This window comes from Carcharhinus amblyrhynchos, chromosome 17, assembly GCF_965287045.1.
Source record: "Carcharhinus amblyrhynchos chromosome 17, sCarAmb.v2.hapA, whole genome shotgun sequence".
NCBI classification, from domain to species: domain Eukaryota; kingdom Metazoa; phylum Chordata; class Chondrichthyes; order Carcharhiniformes; family Carcharhinidae; genus Carcharhinus; species Carcharhinus amblyrhynchos.
The window spans coordinates 21,147,650-21,162,497 of NC_137340.1; the positions used below are offsets into that span (position 1 = coordinate 21,147,650).

The window sequence follows — 14,848 nt, forward strand, 5'->3', positions numbered from 1 at the left end:
CTAACCCTGTTTTGGGGCTTCAGGTCAGGATGAAGGAGACGGTAAACCTCAGCCATTATTGTTTTTCTTGAACCTGAGTTGTATCAACCATTGCCCCTGGATCTGGTATGATAGAATATTTGATGTCTAAAAGCCTTGTTGTGCAGAGTCCATCTCCTCACTCCTCGCAGAGTTCTCCTCTCTGCATTCCCCATTCCTGATCATTGTGCAGACCAAGAGGCACTGCAACAACTGTCCCCATACTTGGGTGAGGTATTCAGCTGGCCTCCCTGATTAGAGTTACCCTGACTAGAGCCATTAACTACCAAAAAGCAATTCCGGCAGAATATTTCCACAAACTCAGTCTGAATGAAGTAAGCCAAAAATGCCTCACCTGAAATTTGTTGAGGGCCTTTTAAAATAGCCTTGATTTAAGGTCCATCTTGCAGCAGAGTGCCTGGATGAGCCCTTTACTGTGTGGGTGGCATGGTGGCACAGTGGTTAGCACTGCTCCCTCATAGCACCAGGGACCTGGGTTCGATTCCCAGCTTGGGTCACTGTCTGTGCAGAGTCTGCATGTTCTCCCAGTGTCTGCGTGGGTTCTCCCTGGTTTCCTCCCACAGTCCAAAAGATGTGCTGGTTAGAAGCATTGGCCGTGCTAAATTCTTCCTCACTGTATCTGAACAGGTGCAGGAGTGTGGCAATGAGGGGATTTTCATAGTAACTTCATTGCAGTGTCATTGTAAGCCTATTTATGACTAATAACTAAACTTTATCGCAATGTAAAGGAGACTATTGTTCACAGCAGATGCAGCAGGCTGAATTGAAAGGAGTATAAGTAAATTGCTGCTTCACCTAGAAAGTGTGTCTGGGGTTTTGGACAGTACAAAGTGGGGAGGTAAAAAGGCAAGTGTTACAACTCCTGCCTCCTGCATGGAAAGCTGTCAAGGGAAGGGCATCCTCTCCAGCCACACAAAACTCCTCCACCAACCCCCATCAAAACTCTCCACTCTCAGCCCAAGTGGCACCATCTTTTGTTAAATCCCCGCCAATGGGTCTACCAGAGCAGCACTGTATGTAAATCTTAGGAAAGAGGTGAGCTGTATGGAGTTGGGAAACTATGTGGTTGGAGAAAGAGACACGACTTCAGTGATTCAGTCATATGCTATTGATCTAAGAAGTTCTTAACCAATTAATACTCATCCTTTTAAACCAGTGTAGAATGTCAATGGGCGTAAGTTGTTTTTTTTTCAGGAAAGGCTAAAAGCCAAGCTCTGTAACAGCACTGTAGAGCCTCTTCAGCTTTTCAAACATAACTTTAGCATCATTAAAAAGGGCTACAGTTGAGAAGATTAGTCAAAGTCTGAATTTAAGTCTTGAGGTTAGAAGCAAAATGGTACTCTCCGACCTGCTTTGTCCAAACATATTGCCTGTCCCTTCATAGCTGCTGCCAAATTGTTCAGAGAAAATCAGTTATCAAGCTTGTAGCTGTGATCTCAACAACAGCTAGATTGTCGCTGTTATCCTGTGGTGGAAACTGCTTTCATTTATCTGTACCAAATTGTGAAACAAATGAGATGTAGCTTAAATTCCTTTTCAACATGAATAAAATGTAATTCCTGTGGCACTTTATAATTAGCAATTCACAAATAAGGTAATATTTTTAAAGCCATGAGTTGCCATGATTTCAAGAATATCTCATTCTCTCCCATTTTAATAACTTCCTCAAGCCAGTCTCTAACCAGCAGAGCTGGTTTGACCAAACCAAATGCTATTATACTTCACTCTCCTGGAGGCTCCACTTTTCCAAGCATCTTAAAGGCTCATCCCTCCATCCCTTTCCACTATCATTAACGATGTGGCAATTACATACTGAATTGGGTGGTCAGCATTAACCGGGATTAACTTGTGTCTCTGTATTTGGAAGCAAACTGAAGTTGTGGTTCGGCTCATAGAATCGTAGAATCCCTACAGTCCAAAAAAAGGCCATTCTGCCCATCAAACCTGCACCAACAACAATCCCAGGTCCGAACCCCATAAACACACGTATTTACCCTGACATGAAGAGGCAATTTAGCATTGCCAATCATCTTTGGACTGTGTGAAGGAAACCGGAGTATCCTGATGGAACCCCACACAGATTTGTATGGTTGTTCGATTAGAAGGTTTATAATGCACAGTCCTGTAAATAAAAGCTTAAAATGTGTATAAAGATGAGGCTCCAAATCTATCTTCCAATGTCTGGTTTTCTGGAATGGAACAATTCTTATCTCAAGTACTAGACGTGAGGAACACATGAATTTCTTTGCTTCTGAGGTTGGAGCTATCCTATCCCTTCCACACTAACATCACACACCACAGCCCTCAGCTTGGAAATATTTTCCCCTATCTCCTCTCTACTCTAGCCCACATTCACATCGATGATAATTAATTGCACCCTTCCACAATTTCTCCCCTCAGCTGTCTCCATATACTCTGTATCAAGCCATCGTCTGCAAATATGACCACAAACTCCATTCCAGTCTCCTCTCCAGCCACACTCTCAGGCTGAAGCTAACTGTTCATAGTCTTGGTGTCCTGATGACCCTGATCAGAACTTTAAACCACTCCATATTCTGGAGTGAATCACCAGGATTGCCCACTTCCAAACTGCACATTATTGCACATTTCCACCTTGATCTCATCCCTTTGTCATTGTAGAATTCATGCTTTTAGGTTTTCAGCATTTCCAGACTAAACCACTCCAGCATTCACTTTGCTGTTTAGCCTCCCAGCTGTCACCTTTTGGAAAGTTCAACTTGCTGATAGACTTTGAAGTGTAAAGTTTATTTTTTAGTATCACAAGTAGGCTTACACTAACAGTGCAATGAAATTACTGTGAAAATCCCCTAGTCGCCACACTCTAGCCCTTGTTCAGGTACACAGAGGGTGAATTTAACATGGCCAACGCACCTAACCAGCACTGTCTTTCAAACTGTGGGAGGCAACCGGAGCACCTGGAGGAAACCCACGCGGACACAGGGAGAACATGCAGACTCCGCACAGTGACCCCAGCCGAGAGTCAAACCCAGGTCCCTGGCGCTGTGAGGCAGCAGTGGTAACCACTGTGCCATCATGCTGCCCCCATGTACTTGTTGCACAGTGAGCCATAGCCGCCAATCACTCCCACTCTCCATCATGTAAATTTCTATCCGATCTCCTCAATGTATTCAATTCCAAATTCTTGTACTTTTTATAAATCATGTCCTGACCTTGTCTGCCCCATCCCTAGAATCTCCTCCAGCCCTCTACCTCCTGCTGAATATTCAGTCCCAGATTTCCATGTAACCTCTATTTCCTTACTATGAATGGCAAATATTTCAGCTGTCTTATTCCCACCCTTTGGACCTCCCCCCACTGCAAATCTCTCCTGATGCCTTTAAAAAAACCCCTCAAAATTCGACTAGCTTTTAGTGACTTGTCCTAATCTCCTCCGATTTAGCCCAATGTATGTACCTTGATTGTGTTTATTTGTGAAGTGCCTTGAAAGATTTTTTATATGTTAAAGACGTGATAAAATGGCAAATTGTTGTTAACTGAGATTGACTCATACTTTGTCAGAAGAGTATTTTTTGACCCTAATGTACCACATGACAACCAGCATTGAAAGCCTTTCTACTGCAAACAGAATTGTGTGACTTGTGCAAGTAAGGGATTCTGAAGAAGGTAAAAAGCATCATCAATTAATGAAACAAATCCAGGTTTTGAGAGGTAAAAACTGAAGAAATCTCCATTTGTTAGAAATTGAAGTTATTTTTTCAGTTGATATTCTGTGCTGGATTATCACCATCTACTGGTGAACCGTAGCAATTTTAATGGTTATGAACTATTTCACGTGAATTCCATGCAGCTGTGAATTTGCTATTTATTGTAAAAGGAAGAAACTATTTCAGGTTTGTAGAATTTATTGTTCAATGTAACAATATGATAAACAGGCATTGTGATCCCGTTGTAACATCAAACTGAATACTAATTAATCTCTGTTCCGAACTGTAAAGCATAGTGTTTGCAATCTGAAGCCAAATTTTAAAGAATCATTTTGAGAATGTATAACCTTCTTCTACAATTTAAAATAGACTGCACTGTCAGATGGTAGCAAAATTAAACAAAAATCTTTCTTGTTCCTGTTAATTCTGCTTTCCATCATGATATTTTCAAAGCCTACTTGTTCCAGAGCCTCTTCTCCAAGCTCTGATGGCTTTCCTCCATTGCTGCCCATGTTCCAACATTTCCAATTTTTCCTCCAGTCCTCTGCTGCAGTCCGATATTCAATGCTCCTTGGTTCAGGTCTGCTCTGCCTTCCTGAGCATCCAACCCATTTTCACAGATAATGGACCAAATCTTCCAGGTAGTGCCAGTCACCATCACATTGGGTCGGGCAGTTGTTAGATGTGGTGGGAATGCACTGGTGGGGTGCGGTGTAATTTGGGGTCCTTTGAGGAGTCGGGGTGGTGGGGCGGGGGGAGGGGGTCCTTTTAACTGTTCCTGAGTAATACTCTGCTGAGAGAGTCAGAATAGTTTGAAAAGTCCAACTTAGATTGATGTCTCAGATGGTATGAGGCATCCAATAAAAGTTTAAACTTCCAGGCAATGCCCTTCCAGTCCTTGCATGAGAATTCCAGTGTGGGGGGAGGGAGCATCTCCCACACATCCTCTGAGGTACCTCTGGAGCATGACCCCTCTCCAGATATTGGGAGTTCTAGGCCATTAACAGAATTTCAGTGGATGCTGGAAACCCCATATATCCTCAAAAACTGTCAGACTAAACTATCCTAGTGCTACCAGACTCCAGTTATCCTCGATTAGATCTAAACTCTCAAATAATAATTAATACCCCATGCCTCCCATTAGAATTCTGGAGTCTTTTTGTCCAGAAGCTTTCCTGAAGGACTCATATCAAAACAGGTTAAAAATATAGGGCAGAGGTAGGACCAATTCTGCAGCAAGTGCCTCACTTTCTCCCACCTGAAAGACTCAATTTAGGTTTATAATGGAATATCTACTCACACTGGGGAGTGCAGCTATGCAATAAACTTGACTCCATCCAAGACAAAGCACATTCCTAGATCAGTGATCCTACCACAGTGTTCAATACACAAACTGTCCACCATTGAGAGCCCGGCTTTTAATGTAAGTGAGTACACTGTCCCACTAGCAACAGTATCAGTATCCCATCACCCTGGTTTTGTCTTGTCTCATGCATATTCTTTGTTAGTTATCACTGGGAAACTTGATACCTTTGTAGCTGTGTGTTTAGTTCAATTGTAGGTCAATAAAGAAACCATTATTGTAGTTTTCTAGCTGTAATTATTAATTGGTTGGGGCATTGCCCTGGGGAATGAACTAGAGAATGGTTGTCACCGATTTGGTTTAGTTGAAAAAAAAGCAATGGGTGGGATTTTCTGGCTGTACTCGCCCCAAGGCCAGAAATTCCCGCCGGAGGTCAATGGACCTTCGCCTGGCCCATCCCCGCCTGTCACGATTCCCATGGCAGGTGGGGTGTGAAAATTCCACCTCAATGGATGTCTCTTTTTTCTTTCTGGCTGCAAAGGTTAGGGCCCTGTATATCATATATGTAACTTCCAGCACATCTAAGTGAGCCATACAGTGAGTCTAATTGACCATCTTAGTTTGGTTGTCTGTGTCATTCTTAGCACAATCAGGATTATTTAGTAAATGTTGTCCAACTGCAGAATCACATCTAATGTTGGATATTTTAGACATGGTTTCCTGGCTTTGTTGCACTTGGCACAGGTCTCGTTAATTTGGGAAAATTGCGTGCGGGACCAAAGATGGATTTTGCACCTGGCACCAAATGGTTTGCCATCTTCCTGGTCCCTTTCTGCTGTTCAAACCAGATCCTGCCCAGAAAGGGTGCAAGGCTGATTAGCATGAGATTGAGTTGATTTCAATCTCATTAGCGAGTTTGGCACACAATCATCCCCCCTCCCAGAATATTCCCAACCCCCAGCAGGAAGTCACACGGGCACAAATCACTACTGGTCTCTGGAAGTGTGGTCTAGACGCCACGGATTGCGATGGTGAGCAAGGAGGTGAGGACAGGGGAATAGGTTAACATCTGACTCTCTGTCGGGCTACAAGTCACAGTTCATGGCACTGACTGCTCAGGTGTATTGAGTATGAAACCAAGACAAGAAACATAGTTCAATGTGAAGGAGGGACAATGTTTGGGAAACTTGTAATTTACTTGAGATAGTCCATGTGGATGAAGGATCTGTGGATGATCGAAAGCCTGCCGGGTTTGAGACAGGTGGCATATGTCGGCACCATCCCTCGACAGGAAGGAGTTGTACTGAGGAGTGCCAGAGGGATTTGAGGAAGATGCTGGGGACAGGTGCTGAAAGGGCTGCGGGGTGTCAGGGAATGGATTGATGTGGACATTCCAGGTGCGACATGTGGGACTGATACCAGGACGTGACAGGTGGACACTCACCTTTACAACTCGAACAAAGTCATTCATTTCCTTGCGGCATTGAACAGGCTCATTGTCAGGCTGCTGGCACTGACTGCTGCAGTCTCTGCATCCCAGGCTGCATTTGCTTCCCTGCTTCTGGGTCATCTACCTCTCAGGGGTACAGGGTGGCCCGCCTCTCCTCCATTGCATCCAGAAGCCTTCTGAGATCTGCTTCCATGAAACATGGGGCAGCTCTCCGCACTGCCATCCTGCTGACGTGACTGGCCGTGAGTGCAGAGGGAGTGTTTAAATGTAGCTCCTTCTCATTAACAGTGCACAGCCAGTTCAGGTGAGTCACAGGCCTGGGAACTCCACACCGATGTGTTTCACATGGAGGTTCTTTCAGTGCACTGTGTGTGACAATTGTGATCCGATTCAGCCTGTTGCACTGGTTTCCTCATCCAAAATGACTCTTTGTCGTTGTGTTGGGAAAATTCCGCCCTATGTTTTGTGTTTTATGAGTACGGTCATGTATTAGCTTTAAAAATTATGTTTCTCTAGCGAGCCAATCCCACCCATGTTACTCATTCTTCACCTTTCCCACTCATTGCAGGAAGAGACATTGTCTTCAGGAATCTAAAGCTCCTATATTTGTGTTCTTTTACAAATGCCCAATGCAATGGTGTTTGATGTATCAATATACTGAAATGATGTACAATCCTCTTGGCTCTTATCCCTCCCCCAAGTAACAAAAATGCTGTTAACTTATTTTACATGAGGCTAATCCTGCTTTAAGATGACATGTATTTTAAAGTTTATTTATTAGTGTCATAAGTAGGCTTACATTAACACTGCAACGAAATTACTGTGAAAATCCCCTGGTCTCCACACCCCAGCGCCTGTTTGGGTATACTGAGGGAGAATTTAGCATGGCCAATTCACCTAACCAACACACTTTTCAGACTATGGGAGGAAACCAGAGCACCCAGAGGAAACCCATGCTGACATGGGGACAACATGCAGACTCGGCACAGGCTGTGGCCCAAACCAGGAATCAAACCCGGGTCCCTGACACTATGAGGCAGCAGTGCTAATGACCATGCCTCTGTGTCGCCCCTCCGAATATGCCTCAATTTGAAATCAGAATTTAGAGACAAATGCTCTTGTCTCAGTTTACTTATTATAATCATGTGTCTGTCACTTACACTATTGACAATTTCTCATAAGTATTGTATTGACTAGAAAAGTTGTTTCTTGAGTTGAAAGGGGTAATTGCACATTCAGAAATATATGTATATATATATGTTTTTGAACACATTTCTATAAACTTCCATAGCAGTTGTGATAGGTTGACTGAGCTCTCCAAAGCTTCTTCATGAAGGAACTGCAGATGGTGGAATTTGAATTCAGTGAAAAAAAATCTGAAATTAAGAATTTACTGATGACCATGAAACCATTGCCAATTGTTGGAAAAACCCTCCTGGTTCACTAATGTCCTTTGAGGAAGGAAATCTGCTGGCCTTATCCGGTCTGGCCTACATGTGACTCCAGAGCTACAGAAATGTGATTAACTCTCAACTGCCCTCCAAGGGCAAGTAGGGATGGGTAATAAATGCTGGCCAGCCAGCAATGCCCATGCCCCACAAATGAATAAAGCTATTAGAGCAACATACTGTGGACACTTCAGTTTAACAAGTCAAGCTAAGACTGCTGACCTGCTTAAACACACTTCTTTCTTCCTATCCACCTAGCAATGGAAATGTAAAAGGTTAATGTTTAGCTGTAATTAAATTTAAACTAACTTATCTAAAGTTACCAGTACCTGTTCAGATACACAGAGGGAGAATTTAGCATGGCCAATGCACCTAACCAGCATGTCTTCAGACTGTGGGAGGAAACCGGAGCACCTGGAGGAAACTCACAGACAGGGAGAACATGCAGACTCCACACAGACTGTGACCCAAGTCAGGAATCAAAGCCAGGTTCCTGGCGCTGTGACACAGCAGTGCTAACCACAGCGCCACTGCAAGTGGAGAGGAATAGAGTGCATGGTCACAGGTAGAAAAGCTGGCTAAGAAGGCATAGGGAATACTTTCTTTTATTGGCTAAGGCCTAGAATTTAAGAGCAGGATATGCAAGAACTACACCAAAGAGGGTCTAGAAGAGAGTTACAAAGAATGCCAGGAATGGAGAATTGTAGTTACGAGGAAAAAATTGATAGGCTGGGGTTGTTTTCCATGAAATGGTGGCTGAGGGGAGATTTGATTAAATGGATAAAATAATGAGAGGTCTCAAAGAGTGTCAGGAAGAACCTGTTTCAATAGCCAGGGGCTAGGGAGGGGAAATGATAGTGGTGAACATCTGAAACTCACTGCCTAAGTGGGTGGTGGAGGTAGAAATCCTGATTACATTAAAAAATATACTTGGAGAGGCATTTGAAGTGCCATAATCTACAGAGGTATGGGCCAAAAACTGGAAGGTGATTGAGCTGGATGGCTCCCAGGTACGATGGTCCCAAGGCCTGCTGCCCTGCCATAAATCTCCTGTTTCCAGGGGCGGAATGATGAGTTCAGTGGTGGGAGGAACATTGAGTAGGAGGGTGCGGGTTGTGGATCCCTCTGCCTTCCCGACTTCCCACTCCACCACCCTGGTTTAGTGTAGGAATGGGAAATTTCCATGTTGCCTGGAGGCCAACTGGGCTCCAATCCTGTCACCGCTCATATTTAGGCAGGAGGCTCCAGGGATGCTGCCCAGTAAACCTGCACAGCCTGTTGGCACGGGGCCATGTTCCTTCCTTGGCAGGCAGTCTGTGTCTACTGAGGGACCCAGCATAGGGAAGAGGGTTGGGAGTGTGAGACAGGGAGGTGGTAGCCCCTGAAAGCCACCACTCTATCCTTGCTTTCAACATTCTCCTCCCTCACCGTCACTTCTGACCTCCGTCCTGTCAGGCCCATCCCACCCACATTCACCTTTATCTAAGGATCCGTCGCCTATCCCTCCTCCGGGCCCAAGCGGTCAACTGCTTCTGGCAGGTGGCATCTTGACAAGCTCGGGACTTAACTGAATGGGAAGCCTGGCACTTTCCAGGTAAGTGCCTGATTACCTGGTAATTGCATCAGCCTTACTGAGGGGAAGTGACAAGGAACTCCCACTTGGTTTCCAACCAGTATCCAAGATCCACTTGATTCTCATTAAATTCCCCCCAATATTTAAAAGTAATGTATTATATGTGGCCCAAGATGTACTTGGGAAGAGGTCAGATATTTATCCAGAATAATTTCCCAGTTGTGATTCAGAATAAATACCAACCAATAAGTAGAATGCTTTTCCATGGCAACAGTTTATGAAAGATAATCAACATGGGGGTGAAACGGTGGCTCAGTGATTAGCACTGCTTCCTCACAGCGCCACGGGCCTGGGTCCAATTCCTGGCTTGGGTCACTGTCTGTGCAGAGTCTGTACATTCTCTGTATGGGTTTCCTCCAGTTTCCTCCCACAGTCCAAAAGGCGTATTGGTTAGGTGCACTGGCCACGCTAAATTCTCCCTCAATGTACCCAAAGAGGCACCGGACTGTGGCACCTGGGGGTTTTTCATAATACTGTGAAATGTAATATATAAACTTTAAATGTTTTGAGAAACTATTTCACATAGCTGGTTCACTGACATGTTTGCATTGGTTGTAATCTGAAGTCTATGCAAAGAGACAGAAGAAGTCAGTAACCAAACACCTTGAGGAAGTGGTTTGAGTGTTGACTCAGCTGCCTATCCATTCTGATGGCAAACTATCAGACCGCAATATCGATACAAATTAGACTCAACTTTCTCTTATTTTGTTGTCAGTGCTTTTGTGAATCTATTATTATTGCAGCAGTGCCCCCTGGTGTATGTACAAATGAGGACAGGCAAAGCATTCATTTTCCATAACATTTTTTTATTTGATAAAGATGAACCATTAGACTGAACCAACGTCACCATACAAAGTTTTCGGGCTTTGTACGTTCTGTAAAATTCATTAGTAACTCTGACAATGCTTTATCCGAAAGCTTTCTAATCAAATCTAGATAAACTAGAGATGGTCACCAGCCCTGGAATCTGCTGGAGTTGGATTATCAGGTTGAAGTTTAACACTTTGAAATGAGACACAAGTCTGTTTCAATTGACTGTAGTTAACCACATGTGTGATAAAAACTGATTAGGTTTTCCATAATCAGATTAAATTTGACTAAATACGAGAAGGTTTTTGTAAAACATTCTGCTATTTCCATGCAATAGGTCTAATCTGATCATTTCATTCAGCCAGTATAGAGTTCAAAGGTTAATATTGCGCCCTCTAGCCACCTAATAGAAAAGTTCCCCTTTTTTTTGTTACAGGCTACTTTAGAACTACAGTCTGGTTCATTTAAGATCAACCATTCTTTACAAATCATAAAATTATAGAACAGTCAAGCCACTAAAGTCGTAATAGCAGAAATTAGCTAATGTGAATTGAGAAAGAGTTAAAAATGAAGCCTGCACAACATATTTCAACTATTCAAGCCTTCTCAAAAAATTCAAGATACTTTAATGACATTCAGGCAAAAAACATGTTAAACATACAAGACAACACCACTGCCATTTTAAGATAATACCATTTGATTTGTACAAGGACCAATATTTTGAAATACATGGCATTTATGACTGCTACTAAGGCTAACAAAAGATGGTGAACCTAACTTTTCCACACAGTGAACTAGCACAGTGTTTGCCTCTCTTGCGCTAGCGCTAGACGGCATTTCAATCCTGGTTAGTTCAGTAAAGGGAAAATTAGTGAAGTGAAGTGAACTGAGATCAGTGAGCAGTACTATAACCTCATCTTGACCCTTGTTTCCATTATCCACAGAAGAGCAGAAAGGGACGGCAAGAGGGAATTCAGCTCTACCGGGATTCAATTTCATTTTCCCTGCTTGGATGCGGTGCTCAGCCTGTTATAGAAGGCACCCAATTATAATTACCATTGGTAATTCCCATTATCATTACCAAGGGTAATAATATAGTTGGAGGGGAGGTTCTATAACAGGCAGTAAGCTGCCCTGCCACATTAATGCCCAAGGTGGAAACTACACCCCAGTACCACTTACAGTTTACTTAAGTCACCACCAACAACACTTGACAATTTTTCACAGCCGTACTTCAGGTCAAATCTAAAAATGCACATTTCATGTGAGGAAAAATTAGACTTTTGGGGTCACTAAATCGTATGTCTTGTTAACTGTTAAAAATGTTGAAAGGTCACCCTATCAACAGTGCATGTGTAGGATACTAGTCTCCACCACAGCAGTTTGGATTACTGTTGTCATGTGGCTGTAGAAAGTTATTAAAATACTTTAGAACCTCAATAGTTTTGCAATCAATGTACATGTTACATTGCTCTAGACTGTCAGACTCCTGTGGTAATACAAAGTAAATTACACATTACCTTCAATATCACTATCATGCTTGCAAATGAAACACAAGTACAACTTTACGTAGTCACAACGATGAAACAACAGTTGTCTCAATGCTTGTTACACACTTCCCAATTAAATCAAATATTAATATAAATTAATGGTTATTTTTTTATAATACAAAAACTGTACCTCTTGAATTATTTGGCAGATCAAAAAGTTTCCAAATGTATCATTTATCAGCTAAAGGCAGTGACTTCATGACCATCTTTTTGCAGCAGACAAGTGTGCTGCACAAAGCTGCGTGTGAGAATATATCTGAGCCTCAGATGACAAAACCTGCAGCAATATTAGGGCTCTTGAGATTATCACTTCAGTTGGGCGGTTCTGCTTGAAATTCAGCCCAGAGTTGTTATGTTTGAGCGGCCACCAGGGGGTGCACTGATACGCTGAGTGGGACGGCGAGGGATGTGATCATCAGCCTGGGTGCCTGGAACAGAAGGAAAGGCAAATTTAGTCTGCCCCCTGTCAGCGAGACGATTTTCACAGCATTGTTTCAAAATGTTTACTCGAAGCTTAATCTCTTTTCAGAACCCATTTCAAACAGAATACTTGATGTGATTCAGCAGAAGTTGCTATGAATTAAGTTTCAAATTAAATAAAATAATTAAATACATAATTAAATAACTTCCCACGCAACTGCTGTAATACTCAGTAGTTCCAATGATGCATTCATTTGCCACATTCTTTCTTCATCCCTGCTGGGGTAAATTGTGGGAATTGTTATGGGTGAGATGGACAACTTATCAGATTATTGGAAGATCCTGACCTTGTCCATGAAATTCCAGTCCCTGGGTGGACAGAACAGCAAACTTCCGCACAAATGTGACAGGAGGGAACACTTTGGGGCTTACTCCCAGCTTATGGTAAAGAAGGAACCTGTATTTATTTATATAGCGCCTATCTTGTCCTCAGGACTTCCCAAATTGCTTCACAGCAAAGGATTCATTCAACACAGAGAGGCCCATCAGCCCATCACGTCTGCACCAGCCATCAAGCACCTATCTATTCCAATTCCATCTTTCAACACTGCGTCCATGGCCTTAGGTGCTATGCTGTTTCAAGTGCTCATCTAAATGCTCCTTAAATATTCTGAAGATTCCGGCCTCTACCACCCTTTAAGGCAGAAAGTTCCACTTTCCCATCACCCTCTGGATGAAAAATATTATTTTCAAACCCCTGCTACATCTCCTGTCCCTTACCTTACATCTATGCCCCCTGGTTACTGACCCCTCCATTAAGGGGCAAGGTTTCTTATCATCTATGTCCCTCATCATTTTGTACACCTCGATCAGGTCCCCCCTTCAGCTTTCTCTGTTCTAAGGAAAACAATCCCAGCCTAACCAGTCTTTCTTCGTAGCTGAAACTCTCCAGCCCAGGCAACATCCTCTCCACCCTTTTAATGCAATCACATGTTTTTTGCCTGAATGTCATTAAAGTATCTTGAATTTTTTGAGAAGGCATGAATAGTTGAAATATGTTGTGCAGGCTTCATTTTTAACTCTTTCTCAATTCACATTAGCTAATTTCTGCTATTACGACTTTAGTGGCAACCAGAACTGCACACAGTACCCTAGCTGTGCCCTAACGAGTGTTTTATACAGCTCCATCTTATCCTCCCTGCCCTTATATTCTCTGTTAATGAAACAGATCCTTCTGATGAACGTAACAGGAAAAAACAGGAACCAACCTGCATGCAGTAACCTCCCATAAAAAGCACTGAGGTAAATGACTAGATCATCTGTTTTGGTGTTGCGGGTCCGGGATAAATGTTGACCAGGGTACCGCTCCTTTGAATATCTTTGCAATCACCTATTGTCCCACGTAGAAAACACCAGTTCCAGCAAAACAGTAATCCCTCAGGACTGATCTACTAGTTTCTACTCACGCCTCGATGTGGAGCTTAAACAAACAGCATTCTGATTCAGAGTTAAGAGTGTTTCCACTGAACCAAACTGATACTCGAAACCAGATGCAGTGAAATGGGAACACAAAGCACATCCGAATAGGAGTAACAACAAATCAATGTTGGGAGGGAAGAGGATTTAGAAGCACACTAACTGGGAGTGAAAAACACAGGAGACCAGGTGCCTCTTACACTGCAAAAAACTGAATCAGGCCGAACTCCACTCCAACCTGTAACCCCATGCATTTACTCTGACTAATCCACCTAACCAGCACATCTTTGGGCTGTGGGAGGAAACTGTAGTACCCAGAGGAAACCCACACAGACACAGAAAAAATCTGCAGACTCCACACAGACAGTGACCCCAGAACAGAACTGAGCCTGGGTCTCTGACGCTGTGAGGCAGCAGTGCTAAACACTGTGCCACTGAGCTGCCAGGAGAGAGAGAGGGAGAGAGAGAGAGAGACAGGGAAGAGGGGCAAGGGAGAGGGATAGATGCAGGGACAAAAGAGAATAAGGGAGAAAACAGGGAGAGGAACAGAGGAGAGGAACAGAGAGCTGAGGAGAGAGGAGCGGAGAAGAACAAAGTGGGGGGGGATAAAAGAGAGAAACAGGAGGAAGAACAGAGAGGTGGGGCATGGTAGCACAATGGTTAGCTCTGCTGCTTCACAGCTCCAGGGACCTGGGTTCAATTCCTGGCTTGGGTCACTGTCTGTGTGGAGTTTGCATGTTCTCCTCATATCTGTGTGGGTTTCCTCCGGGTGCTCTGGTTTCCTCCCACAGTCCAAAGATGTACGAGCTAGGTTGATTGGCCATGCTAAAAATTGCCCCTTAGTGTCCCGAGATGTGTAGGTTAGAGGGATTAGCGGATAAATATGTAGGGATATGGGGGTAGGGCCTGTGTGGGATTGTGGTCAGTGCAGGCTCGATGGCCCAAATGGCATCTTACTGTACAGTAGGGTTTCTTTGCTTTCTATGATAGGTGCTGGGAGAGAGGAACAAAAATGGACAGAGCAGGGAGGACA

General features: G+C 43.5%; 1 protein-coding gene across 1 annotated transcript in view; it reads right to left on the reverse strand.

Moving 5' to 3' along the window:
- Positions 1-10,344: 10,344 nt before the first annotated feature.
- dpysl4 (dihydropyrimidinase like 4) overlaps positions 10,345-14,848 on the reverse strand; it is a 40,214-nt gene continuing 35,710 nt past the window's right edge. The window contains exon 14 of the mRNA XM_080205601.1: positions 10,345-12,347. Within this exon, the coding sequence (XP_080061727.1) occupies positions 12,256-12,347 (92 nt within the window). The 3' untranslated portion in view covers positions 10,345-12,255. The remainder of the gene's footprint in view (positions 12,348-14,848) is intronic.